The sequence below is a fragment of the Aethina tumida genome, chromosome 1, assembly GCF_024364675.1.
Source record: "Aethina tumida isolate Nest 87 chromosome 1, icAetTumi1.1, whole genome shotgun sequence".
Classification (NCBI taxonomy): Eukaryota; Metazoa; Arthropoda; class Insecta; order Coleoptera; family Nitidulidae; genus Aethina; species Aethina tumida.
This window is the reverse complement of record NC_065435.1, coordinates 63,522,195-63,540,710: the sequence shown is the minus strand read 5'-3', so window position 1 is coordinate 63,540,710 and position 18,516 is coordinate 63,522,195. Positions and strand designations below refer to the sequence as shown.

The following is an 18,516-nucleotide window of genomic DNA, read 5'->3' as shown; positions in this document are numbered from 1 at the left end:
CAAAACGAAAAACCCTAGTATTTAACCAAAATAAAATCGAATTTGGCGTTTGACTTGCGCAGAAAGAGAATAGTGACGTTTGTAAATGGCAACCACCCTCTGTTGTCATTTACGAAACGTTGTTGTGTTTTAAATAAATAAATTTTTAATATAGAAAATGACTTCGAAGACGGACAAGGATAAGGTGAAGCAATTGCAAGATAAGTGCCAATCGGTTTTGAACGGTTTATTAAGGGATGAAGACAATAAATATTGTGTGGATTGCGATTCCAAAGGTATGTAATTTTAATTTGGATATGCCTTATTTTCTTAATTAGACGTTTTATTATGCATGTGTCTCTAATTTTAAACTTGCAACACCCATGATTATCGCTTTAGGATTTATTAATTGGTTGGAGATTTAAACACATGAAAAAGATATGTTATCTGTTCTATTGTGGAACTATGATTATTCACTACTGTTACAACCAATAAATAAAACACATTTAATAGATCAAATAATAATAGTGTTGTGTATTTCCATAATGATCCATATATAATTGAGTCAGCATAATTTTACATTAATATACATTATCTAGACTAATTCCTAATTATTTATTTATGAATTAAAAACAGTAATTTATTTCAAACAATATATGCAACTGCATAGAGTTGTGAAATAAATTGAATACTTTGTGTTCATTGATGTTATTTTTCACACTTCAGGTGAATTGTCTTGTATATGTAGAAACTTGAAAGTTATTTATAACAATCACAGGAAGTTTAAATGATAAATGTTTTGCAAGCTGTTCCTGAATGCATTGTGATTAAATTTTAAGTATAATTTAATTTATGTTTCATAATTAATATATGTGTCCACATAAATGATTTATAAAAACTGAAAATCACAAATCTATGTATATCAGATGTAAGATGTATTACTAAATCTTGTCTTTGCTACATAATTTGTTAATGTTAAGTAGGTTTACAGTTTTTGTATTAGGCATAGTTATATTATTTGCATCTGGCATGACTGTGACTGAATTATAAATGTAGACCTGTTATTAAATTGTGCAATTGTGCACGAAACTCAAAATTTTTAGGATAAGGTATAAAAATTAATTATGGGACTGGATATGATTTGCTGCATTTGAATTTGTGTAAATTGCAGTAGCAACTTAAATTTACCTCAACTACTTATATAAATATTCAGTTACAAATACAACTCAAGATGTATGTGTTTTTATAAAATCAAAAAATGTGAATAGAAACCTAAATATTTATTCAGAGTTGATTTTTGATTATATTAATGAATATATCACAACTTAATTTTGGCTACTTTTATACCAAGTCATGATTATTAAATATATCTATAATTTATGCTCTTTGCTAATTATTAAAAACATTAAGTTTACAGTTAAATATTTCGTTTCTGATAGGGAGACCCTCTGGTAAAAACCATCCATTAAATCGTTTATTTAAAATCAATTTAAGATGGACTTTCTAATATTTTTTTATTTAGAACTTTTATTATTGTTACATGTTTAATATACGATTTATTTCTGTTAACATTCATATATTTAACATGATTTAAAAAAACATTTATATTTAGATGAATAAAGGAAGAATATCAATATATAACTTTAAAATTAAATTTATCGGTAAAGTTCATTTTTCATTTGTTATGTCTACAAGTCATAAAGTTTAATCAATTATAAAATCATTATTACATATATTACAATTAAATATTTATTATCGTAAATGTAATTGGTTTAACATAAACGTGAATTCTTTATATATTTTATTTAATCTATATATTTAAAATAATAATTATGTGTAATATAACTGCAACATTATAATGGGATTTTATAATGTTATGGTGAATTGTTTTAGGACCTAGATGGGCATCTTGGAATATAGGCGTATTTTTGTGTATAAGATGTGCAGGTATACACAGGAACCTGGGTGTTCACATTTCCAAGGTGAAATCAGTGAATCTGGACACTTGGACTCCAGAGCAAGTGGTTTCATTGCAACAAATGGGGAACTCTAGGGCACGCGCAGTGTATGAAGCTAATCTTCCAGATAATTTTAGGTAAGAAATGCTTCAATAAACAGCGCGTATTATTCATATACATTTAATTAATGACACCGTTCAGGCGACCCCAGAGTGACTCCAGCTTGGAGACCTTTATCCGTGCGAAGTACGAACATAAAAAATATATAGCAAGAGAATGGGTGCCACCAGCCTTACCCAAAGTCAATTGGGAAAAAGAGATTGATGAGGAAATTGAGAAACAGAAGCGTAAGAAAAAGACTATCGTTGAAAAGAAATCATTAGGTAACGTAGAAGTGCCACAGCTGCCCAAACCGAAAAATCCCAGTCCTAAACCAGCTAGAAGTGTGAACAATACTATAGAAAATAAAGAGAAAAAAGATGGAGATTTATTAGGTATTGTTGCTTGATTTATTAGTAACGATTTATGGTAATTGCAATTGTTGGTTCTAGGTTTACAAAATGGAGATGACAGTTTCAGTGGGTTTTTATCTGCTTCAACTGAAGAGAAAAAAGAGGAGAAACCTGCAACTACTGTCGACACTACTAAAAATGAGGAGGAAAGCTTTTTCAATCAGACTGTTCCCACGGAAAAAGAAAAAGTCAAATTGACAAAAGATAGTATTTTAGCTTTGTATGGAAGCATGCCCTCCACAAACAACTTCAATCAGTTCCAAGCTCCTACCCAGGTAATTAATTATTTTTCAAGTCGTGTGTACAAACATGACTTAATGATTTTTTGCTTAGGTGCAGTATCCGACAAATTTCCCAGTACAAACCAGTATGCCTGCACAACAAGGAAATTATCAAGCGTTTGGCGGTTTTCCACAGCCTCCCGTTCAGTCGTATCTTGTACAAAACGGCATGCAACAGTTTCCCGCGAATGCAGGGACGGGTCAGTGGCCCCAGACGCAGACTGCTATTCCGCCTGCCAATCCTCAGCCCCAGGTAACAAATAACTAAACTAATTCAGAACTAAATTAATTGTTCCATTTTAAAAGTGCTGTCTGTAACTCCTCATGTTGCAGGTTTGGAATAAACAAGGACAGTTCCCTGTGCAAAATCAGGTGCAATACATGAACCAATTTCCCACATCTCAGGCTCAGTATCAAAATGGTCCGGCAACGCAGTTTTCAAATTTCCAGAGCAATTCGCAAATGACGCCTGCAACTAATCAATTTGCGCAGTTCCCTGCTCAGTCGCAGCCTTTGTATAATCAACCAAATCCATTTTTCAACAACCAGACGTCGAGTTTACAGCAGCAGTTGGGTAATTTAAGTTTGAATAGTGCTCCTGCGAATGGAGCGGCCACTTTGACCACAAATATATGGCAGTAAAATTGTTAATAAAAATATGTCGTTTAATTCGTATTTTGTTTGGCTAATTAAACAGCGCCTGTAAGAGTTCGTTTTGCTTATTTGGTTTAAATGTATTTAGAAGGCTAGTGGAGATTTTAACTACATCGACGGTACTTGGACGTACTTATTTACAGTTAAGTTGAACTGTTGTAAAGTAGTGCAAGTCTAGCCTTTTGAATTTTGTCGGTTTTTAGTGATATTATGAAAATGTAATTTTAAATATGTTTAAATACGTGTAATAAAATATATTATATTACAAAACATACAGGGAAACTACAAAGTCCAATTTAACAACCCTACTTTTTTGTTTTGGACTTCCAAGTTGCTGGTGCACATAAGTACATAAATACATACATATATAAATTTTTAATTCATTGATGGGTGTTGCAATATTCAAAGATCATATTTCGATGTGCAAGATTTTAAACGAATTATATTATAGTAAAATGTTTTTTATACATTTTTTAAGTCTTATAGACATATTATATTACTTCTACAAGAGATTATTTTTATGATTTAAATTGTATTCATTTTAAGTAAATTATTCAAGTTTACATTGCTTACAATTTGTTGTACATTTATAAGTAACTCACTTAATAAATTCTTTTAAATTTTAAGTTTATGTTTTTATGTATCCCATTTCATCACTTCTAAGGTTATCATCTGTAAACTAATTGATTAAGGTTAACGTGTTGTATTTTAAAGGGCCGAGAATCGAAGGTCAGACTAAATTGATAGACTTGTATTATCGGACAACAAAAGTAGAAAATTTTCAACCACCAATTCATCATTTACAAAAACAGTGTGATAGGTTTTGTTTTATAAAATTATTGCTTACTTTTTAATAATTGTATAGAAATGAAGAGACATTATTTTATGTGGTAGACATTCAGTATCAAAAACAATAAAAACTTGTTGTTTTAATAATATCATTTAATAGGATCAGAATTGTAAATTGAATATTGTAAAACAAAACAGTTGAGATACTTCGTGGAATTAATTTTTCAACAGACATTAAAGTTCGTGTAATGGATCTAAATTGATTATCTGATTCAATATATGTTGTAACAAGAACCATTCAACTGTTTTCAATTTGAGTAGTAAATCGCATAGAAAGACGTCAAGCAGAATCAATAAAAAAGTAATTTCCATCTGTAAATCCAATACATCTTTGAGTTCTACAATTAAAGTTGAAATTCCAGAGACAAATGTTTCAACAAGTACCATCGGTCAACAATTGGTTGTAGCGGATTTACCTGCAGGCAGACATGCCAGAAACCTTAATTTTCACCTAAAATTCATTCATTGGTCACCACAAGATTGGAAGGGAGTTCTATTTAATGGCAAGTCAAAGTTTCACATGTTTAAAACTGATGGTAATATATTTGACGATATTTTAAAAATGAGAGACTAAATCCAATATACAATTGCACCTTTCATAAAGTGAAATATGCTGCTATGAACACCCTGCTAAACTCTGCTAGAGTGGTTTAAGGAATGGTTAAAGGAACAAAAAATTCCAGTTTTAGAATAGCCAAAATAATAAATGGTGTGACAGAAAATTCAAAGGTGGAAATTTAGAAATGTTGATTATCTTTTTTAATAGATCCAAATTGTTTGGGGAATTATCGATGATATTTTAGTACAAGCTAATGAAATCTATGGCAAAACGATGTCGTGTAGTGATAAAAAATCGTCATACATTAATTAATAAAATTCTTTTAAGTATCTTGATTTGTCATATAAAAATATTCTAATTTTCATGAGCGACTATCAACTAATTATATAGTGGCTCCAATTATGACCAATATTGCATGAAACATTTTATAGAATATATATAATATTTGTTTTTAAATTACCGTATAAAACCATATTAGTAAATTAATATTATAACAATTCACACAGTTGGTATAATTATGACTACTATATATGATATATATAGCAAATTATTTTTTTTTTTTATTTAATAATTTAAACGTGTAATAAAATAATAATGCTGATCTTTTAACCATATCACAATTATCACAATATGTACATTTAAGTTTAAATATATTTGAATTAGAAAAAGTTATTATGTACCTTCATGGTAATTAATAATATAAATTATATTATAAAATTCTGAAATTTTCATTACACACAGTATGTAAGAATTAGTTGGAAATAAGACTGTTATTTAAAAAAATATATATTGATTTAATTTTCTTTATTTCAAAGCTTGATTTAAAAATTACAGAATTTTATTTTAATGTTTATCGTCCGGAGTATCGCTTGGTACTGGGTTTTTCTGACTAAAAATATTAAAATATTGTCAAGCGCAATCCGGTTTTTATTATTCTCACCATCTTATTAATAAATTACGTAAGTAACATTAATTTCAGAAGTAATGTGTTTGTATTTGTTAGGAACATATCATGAATATTCTTTCAAGGTTTATGTTCAGATTTTCGAATATTTCATTCACATTTACCCTGGCAACAACAATTTTATCATGTTTAGATACTATAAATGTTTTGCAGCTTGGTTTTCATTTATTAATTTTGTTGTGTTTTGATTCACCTTCTTTCCCAGAACACTGTTTATTCTTGGACTTAGACTAAACTTTTTTTATTTTTTGGAAAATTTTTTAAAGTTATCCGTTTTTTTGGGGACCGTTTTTGTATTGAGAATAGTCCACTCAGAATCTTCTTCTGCAACGAAATACATAAAAATAATACTGGAATTGATAAAAACGTTAGAGTAACTCTGTTTAAGCTGAATCCAAATCGTCTAACATATTATTCGACCAGAATATTCATGAACATTCATTTTGAATTCTAGGTTTATTTTGTGCATCACCCATTTATAATGTACATGATTTGGTCCGACATCCTTTAACTCAATTAATTTTGACAAATCCTTTCTTAAACCTCACGGGTGATATTATATTGACAAAAATATTGACGTCGTTAATTTCTTACATGAAAGTATTATTCAAGATATTACCGAAAGACAGAGGGGCTCAATTAACATTCTCCTGTATGGCTCAAGGAAAAATAACTCCGATTCTGCAGGGAGCCTTCAATGGTGAGTTATCCGCTCATTGAACTAGAATTATATGATGTTCTCATTAAAATTAAATATTGCAGTAGACAAGAGTCAAGATCATAAAAGTATGCATACGATTTTGAAACTCCGCTTCGTAAATTATAAATTGAACAATAATCCTAGTTTTTCAAATATAACTATTTTGTTTTGGTCCCGCACGAACGAAGAATTATCTAGAAATGAGGCACTGGATGAACGAAATCTTAACTTAACGAACTATTAAAATATTAAACAGTTCCATTTTAAATTTGGAGCATGTTGTTCGTTTTAACAGACATTTTCACGTGTTGGTAGGTCTCGGGAAAGAAGTTTACTACCAAATTCTTTAATAAAATAGCTTAAACACTGGTGTTTATAAGTTCTATCACACATCACTTCCTAAATATTTTAGTAGTATTCCCACTGATAAGTTTCCAGGTTGATTTTCATCTAAAACTGTTAAAAATATCAAAGTTTTATAGAATGAAATGGTGAGTTAAAAGTCAAATGAACTAGAAATACTATAGATGTTATACCACAATTTCTGCTACTTCTGCAATATTATCTTACCACCATAGATATATGACGCCGTTCTACAGTTACCAGTTTCTCACAGTTTATTTCTGAAATTCTTGATAATCGTTGCCAGATTATATCATGAACTATTGATGACAAGTTAAACCTCCAAGACTATTACAGTCCAACCTAAACAATTGACAGGATTATGTTATTTACCAAGATTTGTTATCATCATCATCATTCATATACAACATGAAGTACCCAAAGTTTCCAATCTTGAACCATTACAGTTTAATCTGTTTTTAAAGGACCTATTAAATATTTTGATCTTTTATCGCCTTGCTTATGCTGACATCCAGAAAATTTGTCTTGATGTTAAAATTATGGATGATTCCATTAACTTACAAAATAATTTGAATCTAGTCGATAAATGGTGGACGATCAATCAACTGACACTTGATGAGCACAAATATTGCAATACAATATACACCAGAAAACTAACTGCATTATTTTGTAATGTAATTTAAACTTAACAGTTGTGATTTTGTTGGGAAATTGGTAGTTTTGTTCTACTCCAGTCCGTTTCATCGCACATGTTACTACGATGTTTTTCCGCTAAAGAATCTTTACATTCTACAAGAGTGTTCACTGATTCTCGGAAAGATGCTAAACAATAAAATTGATTATTCATTCCTACTCGACAAACTGTCGTGTTACAATTCTAATTAATTTTTATTTATGTATTTATCTATCCCAAACGTCTTGATTTGATGTCTCTGTTAATAGATGATCAACTTGCTGTCAAATTTTCAATGATCTGGAAAAAAATTCAATATCAAAAACCATTTGCCAGTGTAATCTACTTACTTAGCTACAGACTATGGAAGAGGTTCCATAATCACTATGCAAAATAGTGCTCTAAATAAACAAAAGATGTCCAGAAGAATATTAGCAACTCCATTTGCAGTTTAGTTTATTCGTGTTAACTGCAACTGTACATTACATGTGATTAAAAAATTAGTAGTAATAAATTAATTATTACTGAGAGTCCTTATTTCTATTACTTAATGTTAGTATAGTTCATTTAATCATATTTTCTTATAATCCGCATCACATTTTTCAAATATTATGATGACATGTTGTGATCCGCCACATAAAATACTCTTAGTCTTCTTTTTGCGTTGGACATCCAGTAATAGCCAATACTTTCATTAACGGTGTTATGCATTTTATTTGCATAACGCGACCTTATTCCTGTACAGATGACTTGCTGACCTCATTAACGTCAGAAGAACTGTTCCTTATCAATTACCACTAATTAGCAAAGGTAAGTGAAAATAAAGACAAACTCTTTTTGCTTGGTCAATTTATTAGTACCTACGTAAAGTCTTGCCTCCGTTAATAGTATTAAACAATACTGCTATATTAAAACTAGTTTAATTCTAGTCTTGTTCTAATTCCGATCAGTGTTAGTTCTATATTTGAAAATGGTCCCCATAGTAAGTATTATATTAAAAATTTTTAGTTAGTAACACTGAGTTATTGTGGTTATTAGTTACTTTAATGGATAATTGTGAGTTGGTCTATTAAATTTTCATAGTTTATAGTAGAAGAGCAGGATAAAATTTGGTAGTGGCCTTTTATTTTGTGTATTTAATGAACAGTACAGAGTTTTTAAATTCAGCAGTGTCAGTGGTTTATAAATCATGATTATTTTATAAAATCTGAAATAAAATTAACCCAATTGCAATATACCGAGGAAAATTGTAAAACATTATTTTTTACTACTGTTTTGTCTTCTACATACATATAATCTTATCACAAATCTAATAAAAACATCTCGTGACTATTTAAAAAAAATTCTCTGTTATTTTTTGAGTATGAAAATGTAAGAGCTACAAAAATTCATTTAATCATGAAGTCATGCAGTAACAAGGACATTACTTGTCCTTGTTACTGCTTACACCATTTATGTCATTAATTTATTAATTGCGTTAATATTAATAGTAATCTGTTCAAACAAAGTTAATATTAATAATTAATGTTAAAATTCTTTGTAATTAAAATGAGAAGTAAATTTATAAACTTTAAGCACTGTGTTATTAACAAAAGGAAATATTTAAAATTATTATTGGCTATTTTTTGCAGTAGATACTAATTGGACTATTCAATTATTTTTAGAAATGTTTGTTGATCCTCGTGTGCGTTTATATTATACTAGTAACTGCTGAAGTGAAGAATGAACAAAACCAAGACTTGCAAAGAGTTAAGCGAGAGGAAGATGACGATTATTATAGAAGACTACACAGAATACAGTCTCAATTTGGTAGAACTTCGTTTGCGTCATCCTTCCTGAAGTATTTTATAAGAAACAGACATCAAAAGCGGGAGAGACGTGACATAAACGAACTTCTTCATGAACCTGTTTCACTGGTTCCTATAATTTCCACCGGGAACCAAAAACGAGAAACACGACAAGTTAAGGATTACAACTACTACAGAAATTATCCCACAAATAATGTTAAAGCTAGGACGTATCAAACGATCCCTTCGAGTTACTACAATTACAGCCCTGTGGACAGATCAAGTTATATTCCAAATTATCAGTCCAATTACAGGCCACCAATAAATTATAGAAGCCCAGTAAATTACTATACCGACTTAACAAATAATTATCAACTTCAAAGAAGACAGTTGACGAACGAAAACTTTGAGCACAAAGATTTACAAAGAGCAGCATCAGAAAACCGACCTGTTTTTAGGAAACCCTTCAGACCCACACCTGCGTTTTTTAAATGAGTGTATACATATTAGTACAGTATTATATTATATATTAGTACAGTATTATATACACATATTTTAAATGTCTTGCCATGATTATATTTATCTGAAAGTTAATAAACAATTAAAAGAAAGAATATGCTTTTTATTTGTCTATATTAAATTTCCTAAACAAAATCCAATTTCCAATTTACCATTTACCACATACATTTTTTTAAAATTTTATTTGAAAGAGTCTCTTAAAATCTGAATAAGTTTGAAACTTAATAATATTTCTGTGGAAATTTACTAAACAGACAATTCTAATAATTTTTTGTACAATTATTCCTTTTAAAATTTTCAGTACCCTATAAAAATAATGATTTAAGTATGCCCTAATTTTATCCAATAGTTTTATTTAACCAAAATTTAAAAAAAATATATTTAAATTTTAGCTGGTGTAGATTAATTAAGATGCAAGTACTCGGGTAACATATATAATTTATAAAATTATAGAAAATGTGTCGAATGATGAAATTTTTATAGACTTATCAATTATTTTTAAGTGTTGTTATGTAAGAAGTTCCAAAACCTTTGAAAACATTTTATTTATATATTATTTTAAATATTTCAATATCAAACATTTTATATTAGTTACATATAAAACCAAACAACCAGTTTCTTATAAATAAAAGAACTTGCTCTTTATTTTTCAAAGCAGGAATTTTAAAGTTGGTTGTTTGGTCATTTCGGTGACAATCTCTATTATTTGTTACAAAGTTTTCATGTGACTGACACCTACAAAATTTTAGTCTGCAGCTTGGCACAGAACAAGAAACATTGGCTTAAATCTTTAAGTTAATAGTGGTTATTAGTGGTATTAAATTGAACCTTTTCAAATATATTTTTTCTATACATTTTGTATTTCAATAACAATATTTCAATATTTTTTTTTTAGTTGCATTATTTTAAACCAATTTTACTTGAATCTGTTCTGAAAGAGATTTGCAATTAGTCATCAATTTCGGAAGGAAACGAAGATCTTTGGTGCCGGCAGGCAAGAAACAGTTTTTTGGATAAATTTGTGGAATATGTATTACATGTATCCTCGAGGTAATTATTCTACTAATGTCTAAAACACTGCTATATGTATCATGTACACAATCTTTGACTTTGTAAGTGAAATTCAAGGTGGTGTTCCAAAGGGAGTAAAAAAAATTTATCAGTGAAAAATTAGGTAGAGGAAAATGAACCATTAGTTTAAAAAAATATCAGGACCTATACTAAAAAAGATGCATCTAATTTGTATTTTATATAAATAATTTCACTAACAAAACGTTCGAACAGTCAGTGTACTTAACTTTCTTTTTTGCACAGTGAATAAAATTTTGGAATCTAAATCTATATAATATCAATGTTTCATAAAAAATATATAACTACAGTAGGACTATATTTATTTTAAAACTAATAATAACTTATTTTCAGCTTAATAAATTTTTGATTTTTTTAGTCAATAGACTTTTAATAAATAAATTAAATATATTCTTAATATCCCATTAATAAATGTTTTGTTTCAGATATAAAATTTCATTATTTCCGTCAAATCTATCATATGATAAATCTTGGAGTCTTAAAATCATGGAAAGCATATTTACAATTTGTTTTATTTAGTAATTTATACTAAATGTTTAACATGCTAGAGTACATAGAAGAAATAATATTAGCCAATTAAGCGAGTTTGATAGAGATAGAATAGTGGGCCTGGATGAACAGAACATTCGTTTTGAGAAAACAGGTTAGGCCCTCAGGGTTCAACGAGTGTGATTGCTGATGAAGGTAGGCCAATTGGTATTCTATCTGTTTATCTCTGTATTTAGTCTTTTGGCCTATGGATTTATTGCCCTTTTTTAGACTTTTACCTGCAAACCATAGGCGCCAACGTAGTGACTGTGGGATGAGGAATGGAATCACATTGTGTTTAGGGATGAATCTCGCTTTTCCTTGGGCATGCACGATGGTCATGTGTTAGTAAGACGGCGACTTGGAGAAAGACGTGAACCTCACTTTGCTGTGGAGAGTCACACACTATGGATTTAATGGTATGGGGTACTATTGCTTATGGTAGCAGGTCACCTTCAGTTTTCATTAGTGGCAATATATCGTTTCAGTGATATGTGGATGACGTTTTGGAGTCTTATTTTCATCCCTACATAAGAAGATATCCTGGACTAATTTTTCAGCAAAATAATGCCCATCTATATATTACCAGGAATACATTAAACTTCCTACAAGCCCCCCAAGTGAATTCTGTCTTGACCACCCAGATTTTTGCCCAATCGAACGTGTGTGGTATATAATGGGGCGACGTTTAAGGAATTTACAGCGTCTTCCACGGACTTTTGATGATCTAAGATGTCAGATTCAGTTCGAGTGGAATGAGATACCACAAGAAAATATCGATAATCTCTTAATGTCTTAATCAAAGAGAGGGTCCGACCCATTATTAGCTTTTGACAATTTATGCTTTAAGATTTAAGGATAAATCAATTATATTTAGGTGTTACGTTTTTTTTTCACGCAGTATATGTACCAATATGATCCTCGGAATAGTTGCAGCTAAAATTATTCTGACGCTTTCTAAAACATTGTTATGTACCAATCAAATTTTGAAAGTAACATACAAGGCATTGTTTTAAAGGAGGTTAAAATAATTTTATCTGAGTCATGAGGTAGTAGAAGATTTAAAAAATGAAACATCAGTTTTTTATAAATAAAGTATACCAGGACCTGGGCTGGAAGAGCTAGACATAATTTTTATAAACGGACTTCGATAACTCGAAGTTTTGATAGCTCAATTTTTTTCTGGCAAGTCATCGTTCGAGTTATCAAAGTTCGACTGTATTTATTTAAATAATAATATTATATATTTCACCAACAAAACCTTTTTGGATTATATTTAACTTCTTTTTTTTTGACGAAGTGAATTCATATATTAGAATGTAATATTGTAATGTTTCATGAACTACATGTAACTATAATAAGATTGTTTTTACTTTGAAACTGAATATGAAAATTGCCTTTGACTGACTTAATAAATTTTCGATTACAGATAATAAACTTAATAATAAATTTTGTAATTTCTTCTTATCTAGCTTTTAACTATACTGTTGTATAAATAAATTCCACTAAATCCATCAAAAGCTGATGATCAATTAATTTAACATTTTAACATTTTTAAGATTAAATGGTGGCACCTTCGAACAACGGAAAATATGTTTCTATTAATTTCAGAAGGAAACGAAAATATTCTATCTGTGGTCAAGGAGGAAATAAATGAAGAAGGTAGTCTCAATATGTAGTCTGAAACGAAATAAAACGAAATACTAATACTAAATTTTTAATTTTTCATTACGTTTTTGTAGCATTTTTAAAATTTTGAAATAGCGAACGGTATAGAAAATAAAATAAAATTTAAGGTTGTTGCTCACTCGAAAACGTTCACACCCTACAGAATACAACATTTTTATACACTCCAGTTCAAAATCTCACAAGTCTGTGCCTATATGGTATAATGCACAACACAGTTACAATATTTGCAGTGATAACGGTCAAAAGTAACAAATAGTTCGGTGTGAACATCTGTGTGTATTTTGTTATTGGCACGATGCGATTATTCTGCGTTAGACTAAAGGAGAGTTTATATGAACAATTTAATTTTTAGCAATTTTATAAGCTAATAAAAATTAACAAGTATTTCTTCATCCCAAATAGCTTTGTAATTTTTTGTTGGTTCTAGAACCTTCGAGAATATCCGATAGGCTCAAGGTTCGATCCACTTTACATTAGTGAATCAGTTAAAAAATAAATAAAATTTTATTGCCATACGTCAAAATAATTTAAATCAAATAACAAAATCAATTTTTCTCTTTTCGCGAAACGAGTTATTATTTCTTCTACCTGAAAGAGTATGATTTTGTGAACGTGGAGAATTGCCAGTCCAGATAGGCGGTCTTGTCATTGAAGCTGTAAACCAAGTTTTGAGTCTTCTAAGAGAAGAAAAGGACCGTTCTGCATTATTATTTTTCATAGCCGATATTCGTTTACTGAAACTGGAGTGTTGTCTAATACCACTTTAATTTATTTTGTGAGTTGTTTAACAGGTTCAATGTCTTCATCTTCAGTAGTACAAGCATAATCGATTTTTGAAATAAAAACGCTTACGTGAAAAAAAATTATATATTTGGAGATAGAGTGTCTTGTAGGTCACATATAGAGTCCTGCGGAAATATTCTCCTAAAGATTGAGTAAGTTGGTTATTGCCTTTGTGTATTTGACTTGATACCATGGGGCATTTAATTTTTACATCTAATTGTTCAGTTACTTACTTATTTCTTCAAAAAGCTGTCTAATGCTATGTGTTTGCCATCATACAAAGTATTTTATTTAATTTACCAATGATATTAGAAAAATTGGTTTCTGATCTCAACAACATCAAATATTGTGGAGGTTTCCTATTCTGTTGAATTATACACTTTGTATCCTAAAATAGGCAACCAGTTTAGAATCTTAATGTTTTCATGTTAGCAAAATTTTTTTCATTAGTCCTCGATAGTACTATAAATATTAATTGATGTTATAAATTACAATAATTTTTTAATTACGTATTTTTTAATTTTTGTCTTTTAGTTGTTTTAATTGTAAATTGGAATAAAACACATTAGTACATAATAATTGTAAAGATTTATCTAGAAAAAAATATAATTTATAATACATAAAATGCGAGTATTATTTTCCATCAGTTGTTTTTGTAGAGCATTAATATTAAAATAAAGAAATATATATTTTGTACAAAAGAGTAGCTCAGTCTTATTAATATACCGTGGTATTTAAATATGTTGTGTCTTTAAACAACTGTGGGGAAGTAATCTCCATTCTTGAAAGGTGATTGATATGCTGTAAATGTGATATATTTTATTCTCCTTCCCGGATTGTATCTTGCGGCACTTGCATCTAAATCATTCACAGCTCTTTTCTTAATAAGATGAGGTTTATTTTCGGTACTGATTCTCAATGGCACAGCCAAAATATGTGGTTCAAGAACAAAGATGGGTTTCGATATGTGGTTATTTTGACTGCTCTCCGAGAAAGGAAAAGTAATTCCAAGTGTACAAAGGGCGGTACACAAAACAAGACTTATCTAAAATATAAAAAAATATGTAAATTATATGTTTGAATTACTGGTGACGAAAAATAGAGATTAGTAATTTTGTAAATTTCTAAATTAATTAATTTGTTTATTAATCTACATCTAAATAACATAGATAAAAATAAATAATATTTGTATCCATAAGAGAATAAATTATTGAAACACAACTAAGAGATTTTTTACATCCAGAAAATAACATCTTTCTTAGTTATAACAATTAAGTTAAGACAACCAAAATAGGAGGTTAATGTGAAAGAATAAAAAACAGGCGAGTTCAAGCAAATAGTCCAATCACTTACCAAAATTTTATACATTTTTGCACTTCAACACACTCGTTCTGTAACACTCAAACAACAATAAACGTACCAACAGATCAAGAGTAGGTTGTATATATACTGACGAACTTGCATATACAAATATTATCAAAATTGTTGTTGTTTTTTAAATTTAAATTACAAGATTGTCAATTTATTTAGCACCTTAGTATTTACTATGTCTTATTTACTATTATTTAAAAGTGTTGTTTCTTTATATTAATCATGTCCTTCTCCTGGAACCTGATATTAAAACTGCTGTTCTGCTGTTGTTATTTCGTCAACTCGTTATACTTATGTAGAGTAATATTATGTAATGTGGTATGTAGAAAATTTCGTCTGATAGTACCACATTTTTTAATTTTTGTCTATAGCATCTTAGCAGTATGTAGGATTAACACCGTTTTTTATAATGTTAGTAATCTATAATGTTGCCATTACTACTTGTTGTGTAGGTGAGATGGAATTTAAATTTAATTTTATATATGTTAGTCATACACATAATTAATAATTGCAAATTACAATTTTATTAAGAATAAAAAATACATTTGCATAACTAATAACATACACTTATGTATATTTTTTATTTATGCCAAATCAGTCCTTTCATTTTTAGTGTAATGTATACAACAGCAAATAATTTACAAATATCAAAATAAATAAAACGTTGGTATCAAAGCTTTTATTAAAATAAAATGGATAAAACAATTTGTCTTATTTTATACATAAATAATTTATAAATAAATAAATTACAAAATAGTTACTAGTAAAATAAATAAACTAAAGACAAGCGTAAATTGACAGTCAATCATTTCTAGATGAAATGAGTTTCATCTAAATCACTGTAGGAAAATAGTCTCCATCGTTATATGGTGATTGGTATCCAGAAAGGGATGAATACAAATTGGGCTTCAAATAAGGTTTTCTATATCCTGAGTCAATACGCCTTCTGTTGCTGCTTCTGTATCTGTATCGATATATAGGATAATACATGGTTTGAGATCCATACAGATCTCCGTTGTTATAATCATCGATAAATGCTTGTCTCTTTTGAATGTTGTGTAAATTTGGGTTTACTGGCATATCTGGTGTTTCCATTAAAATCACTATGTCCGAGTTTTTATCTTGAGATTTTGCAGGAAATCCTTCAATAGCGGTGAGAGTAAATGCTACTTCCAGTAAGGTGAGTGCCTTAAATTAAAATAAAACAGTTTTTAGAGTGAATTTTTAAACTCGTAGGCACACATTGACTCATCATTACAGTGTGTTATGAATTACAAATGACAAAACCCTTTCTAATAAAAAAAAATGTTTTTTAATGCCCATATGGTATTAGGCAATCTGATGAATTTTAATTTTATGGTAAAATTTGTCATTATTTACCATGTTCCATTTAAAAGTTGTAACAGAAAGATGAACTTATGTATTGATTTTTCTATTAGAAGTTATAAACAAACACATTTTCTATACAAATGTATATAGAATCAGACATACAAGTCTTTGATAAATTGTCCAATTTAAATACAATTTTTTTGGAAAATATTTCAAAAAAAGAGGGCTAATTTAAACAAAAGATTTTCAAATTATATTACTGTAGAAATTATAATACTGTAGAATAAATTGCTATAAGCTAATGTAATATGTGTTTCAAATAAAAATACTTACAATAATAGATTTCATGATTAGTCTATTTGTATCTGCTTTACCACCTGTAGATAGTGTTAAAAGACAACTGTAATAACTTCCGTTAATGGACACATATATATATATATATAGTTATTTCGTATGTAAACGAAGAAATTTCTTTGAACTGAAATTACACATTCGTCTCATAAATGTTATTTATTTAGTAACTTGTTGATGGCTTAGTCACTGTAAATTCAGTTCTCAAAATGGCATTTACGTGTTAATAAAGTAATTATTAATTTTCATTGGGGTATTATTCCATCCATTGGAACACTGTCTAATATAAAAAAAAACAATTTATTGATGGAAATGGTACTATAAAATTCATTAATACTATAATAAGGAAGGATAAGGAAGGAACATAACGTAATCGGGAAAATTATTTTTTGATTCAAGGAATCACATAATTGAAGTTGGTGAATCACCTATACGTTTTTTTTTTTAAATATTCATGTGAATTATTTTAAATTGTAAGAGAAATTTACTTTCTATTTATTTCTTATGTTTTGTTTCTATATTTTGTCAAAAATTTTATTTTGATTTTTTCTATTTGTCAGATAAAGATGTTTTTTTTTTTAATTTCTACATTATTTAATTGTGTACATGTTAATTATTATTTGAACTTTCTCTGAACTGTTTTTTAATTCTTACGATTGATATGTATATTGGATATTTTCTCGTATAAGATTGACTTAGATTTTTGAGGAAGGTGAAAACATTTTTCTATGTCACACAAAATTCCTCATATATTATATAAATTATCTATATAATATTATAGTATTTTTTCATTCTTATGTTAATATTCTAAAAATATGTTGCTAATTGTAATGTGTGTACAAAAGAATAATAACTACTTAACTGTTGCCTTTAAATGTTAATTATATACTAAAGAAAATAGTGCGAAATTTTTTAATGGTTACCATTTATAATTATGTACATAAAATTGAATTGAATTGATTGTATTCTAATCAGAAAATAAACATTATTTATCAACTGTGTATTATAAACTGGATATTATAATTCAAACATTTCATTCACTAATATTGTTTTATAAGTATAAAAACCGTAGAGCAAAATTGTTGTGGGACCTTTATTTCATTACATTTATTTTTATCAAAATTTTTGGAACAAATGGGGAAACAATCGAATAAATAAATGAGTTCATTTAAATTTTCGATTGTTCGGTGTTTCGGCACATTTTTAGAGCTCTTTTTGTGGTGTACCTTACTACTTATAATTATAAAACTATAATATTTTAATTTAAAGAAAAGTGAATTACTGAAATACACAGTAATTATCGTGTTTCTAATATTAATGCACTACCATTTGTATTGTTTTTAGTGATACATACAAATAAATATTTGTTGTATAAATTAGGAAGCTTTTATGTGAAAGGTTTATCAATAAATTAGTCATTCTGTTTTAAAAATAGGTTATTCTCGAAAATTTAAAATTGAATACACACAGATATGTGCAATACTTTACATTTCAATTATTGTAATTTGTTCTTAGTCATTATAAAATAATAACAAATACCTATAAGTAAAAAAATCTTATAAATTTTTCATTTATATT

At 28.5% G+C, this 18,516-nt stretch overlaps 3 protein-coding genes and 2 long non-coding RNA genes across 6 annotated transcripts; 3 read left to right on the top strand and 2 right to left on the bottom strand.

The window, feature by feature from the left end:
* The first annotated feature begins 76 nt into the window (after positions 1 to 76).
* Positions 77 to 3,399, top strand: LOC109598946 (stromal membrane-associated protein 1). 2 transcript variants are annotated; one of them, XM_020014853.2, is made up of 6 exons: positions 77 to 275; positions 1,873 to 2,074; positions 2,139 to 2,431; positions 2,489 to 2,724; positions 2,789 to 2,983; positions 3,064 to 3,399. In XM_020014853.2, the coding sequence occupies exons 1-6, from the start codon at positions 158 to 160 to the stop codon at positions 3,370 to 3,372; spliced, it is 1,353 nt and encodes a 450-aa protein (XP_019870412.2). In that variant the 5' UTR covers positions 77 to 157; the 3' UTR covers positions 3,373 to 3,399. The 2 variants fall into 2 exon arrangements, with proteins under 2 accessions (XP_019870412.2, XP_019870411.2); XM_020014852.2 differs by having other exon boundaries at positions 80 to 275; positions 2,783 to 2,983.
* Positions 3,400 to 8,368: 4,969 nt separating this feature from the next.
* Positions 8,369 to 9,893, top strand: LOC109598964 (uncharacterized). The gene is made up of 2 exons (XM_020014873.2): positions 8,369 to 8,474; positions 9,157 to 9,893. Exons 1-2 carry the CDS (start codon positions 8,463 to 8,465, stop codon positions 9,772 to 9,774), a joined length of 630 nt encoding a protein of 209 aa, XP_019870432.1. The 5' UTR covers positions 8,369 to 8,462; the 3' UTR covers positions 9,775 to 9,893.
* Positions 9,894 to 11,687: 1,794 nt separating this feature from the next.
* Positions 11,688 to 12,690, top strand: LOC126264251 (uncharacterized). The gene is made up of 2 exons (XR_007547007.1): positions 11,688 to 11,834; positions 11,904 to 12,690. It is a non-coding gene; the product is annotated as an uncharacterized LOC126264251 (long non-coding RNA).
* Positions 12,691 to 14,484: 1,794 nt separating this feature from the next.
* On the bottom strand, positions 14,485 to 15,419 carry LOC126264253 (uncharacterized). Its single transcript, XR_007547009.1, has 2 exons — positions 15,241 to 15,419; positions 14,485 to 14,932 (listed from the first exon to the last, which is right to left on the bottom strand). It is a non-coding gene; the product is annotated as an uncharacterized LOC126264253 (long non-coding RNA).
* A 544-nt stretch (positions 15,420 to 15,963) lies between these two features.
* LOC126264249 (uncharacterized) lies at positions 15,964 to 16,976 on the bottom strand. The gene is made up of 2 exons (XM_049961167.1): positions 16,921 to 16,976; positions 15,964 to 16,446 (listed from the first exon to the last, which is right to left on the bottom strand). The coding sequence occupies exons 1-2, from the start codon at positions 16,933 to 16,935 to the stop codon at positions 16,090 to 16,092; spliced, it is 372 nt and encodes a 123-aa protein (XP_049817124.1). The 5' UTR covers positions 16,936 to 16,976; the 3' UTR covers positions 15,964 to 16,089.
* Positions 16,977 to 18,516: the final 1,540 nt, after the last annotated feature.

Coding starts and splice junctions, on each gene's coding strand:
- LOC109598946 (XM_020014852.2), top strand. CDS start 158: ATGACTTCGAAGACGGACAAGGATAAGGTGAAGCAATTGCAAGATAAG. Junction 2,725..2,782: donor AGTTCCAAGCTCCTACCCAG/GTAATTAATTAT, acceptor TTTTTTGCTTAG/GTGCAGTATCCGACAAATTT. Junction 2,984..3,063: donor CTGCCAATCCTCAGCCCCAG/GTAACAAATAAC, acceptor CTCATGTTGCAG/GTTTGGAATAAACAAGGACA.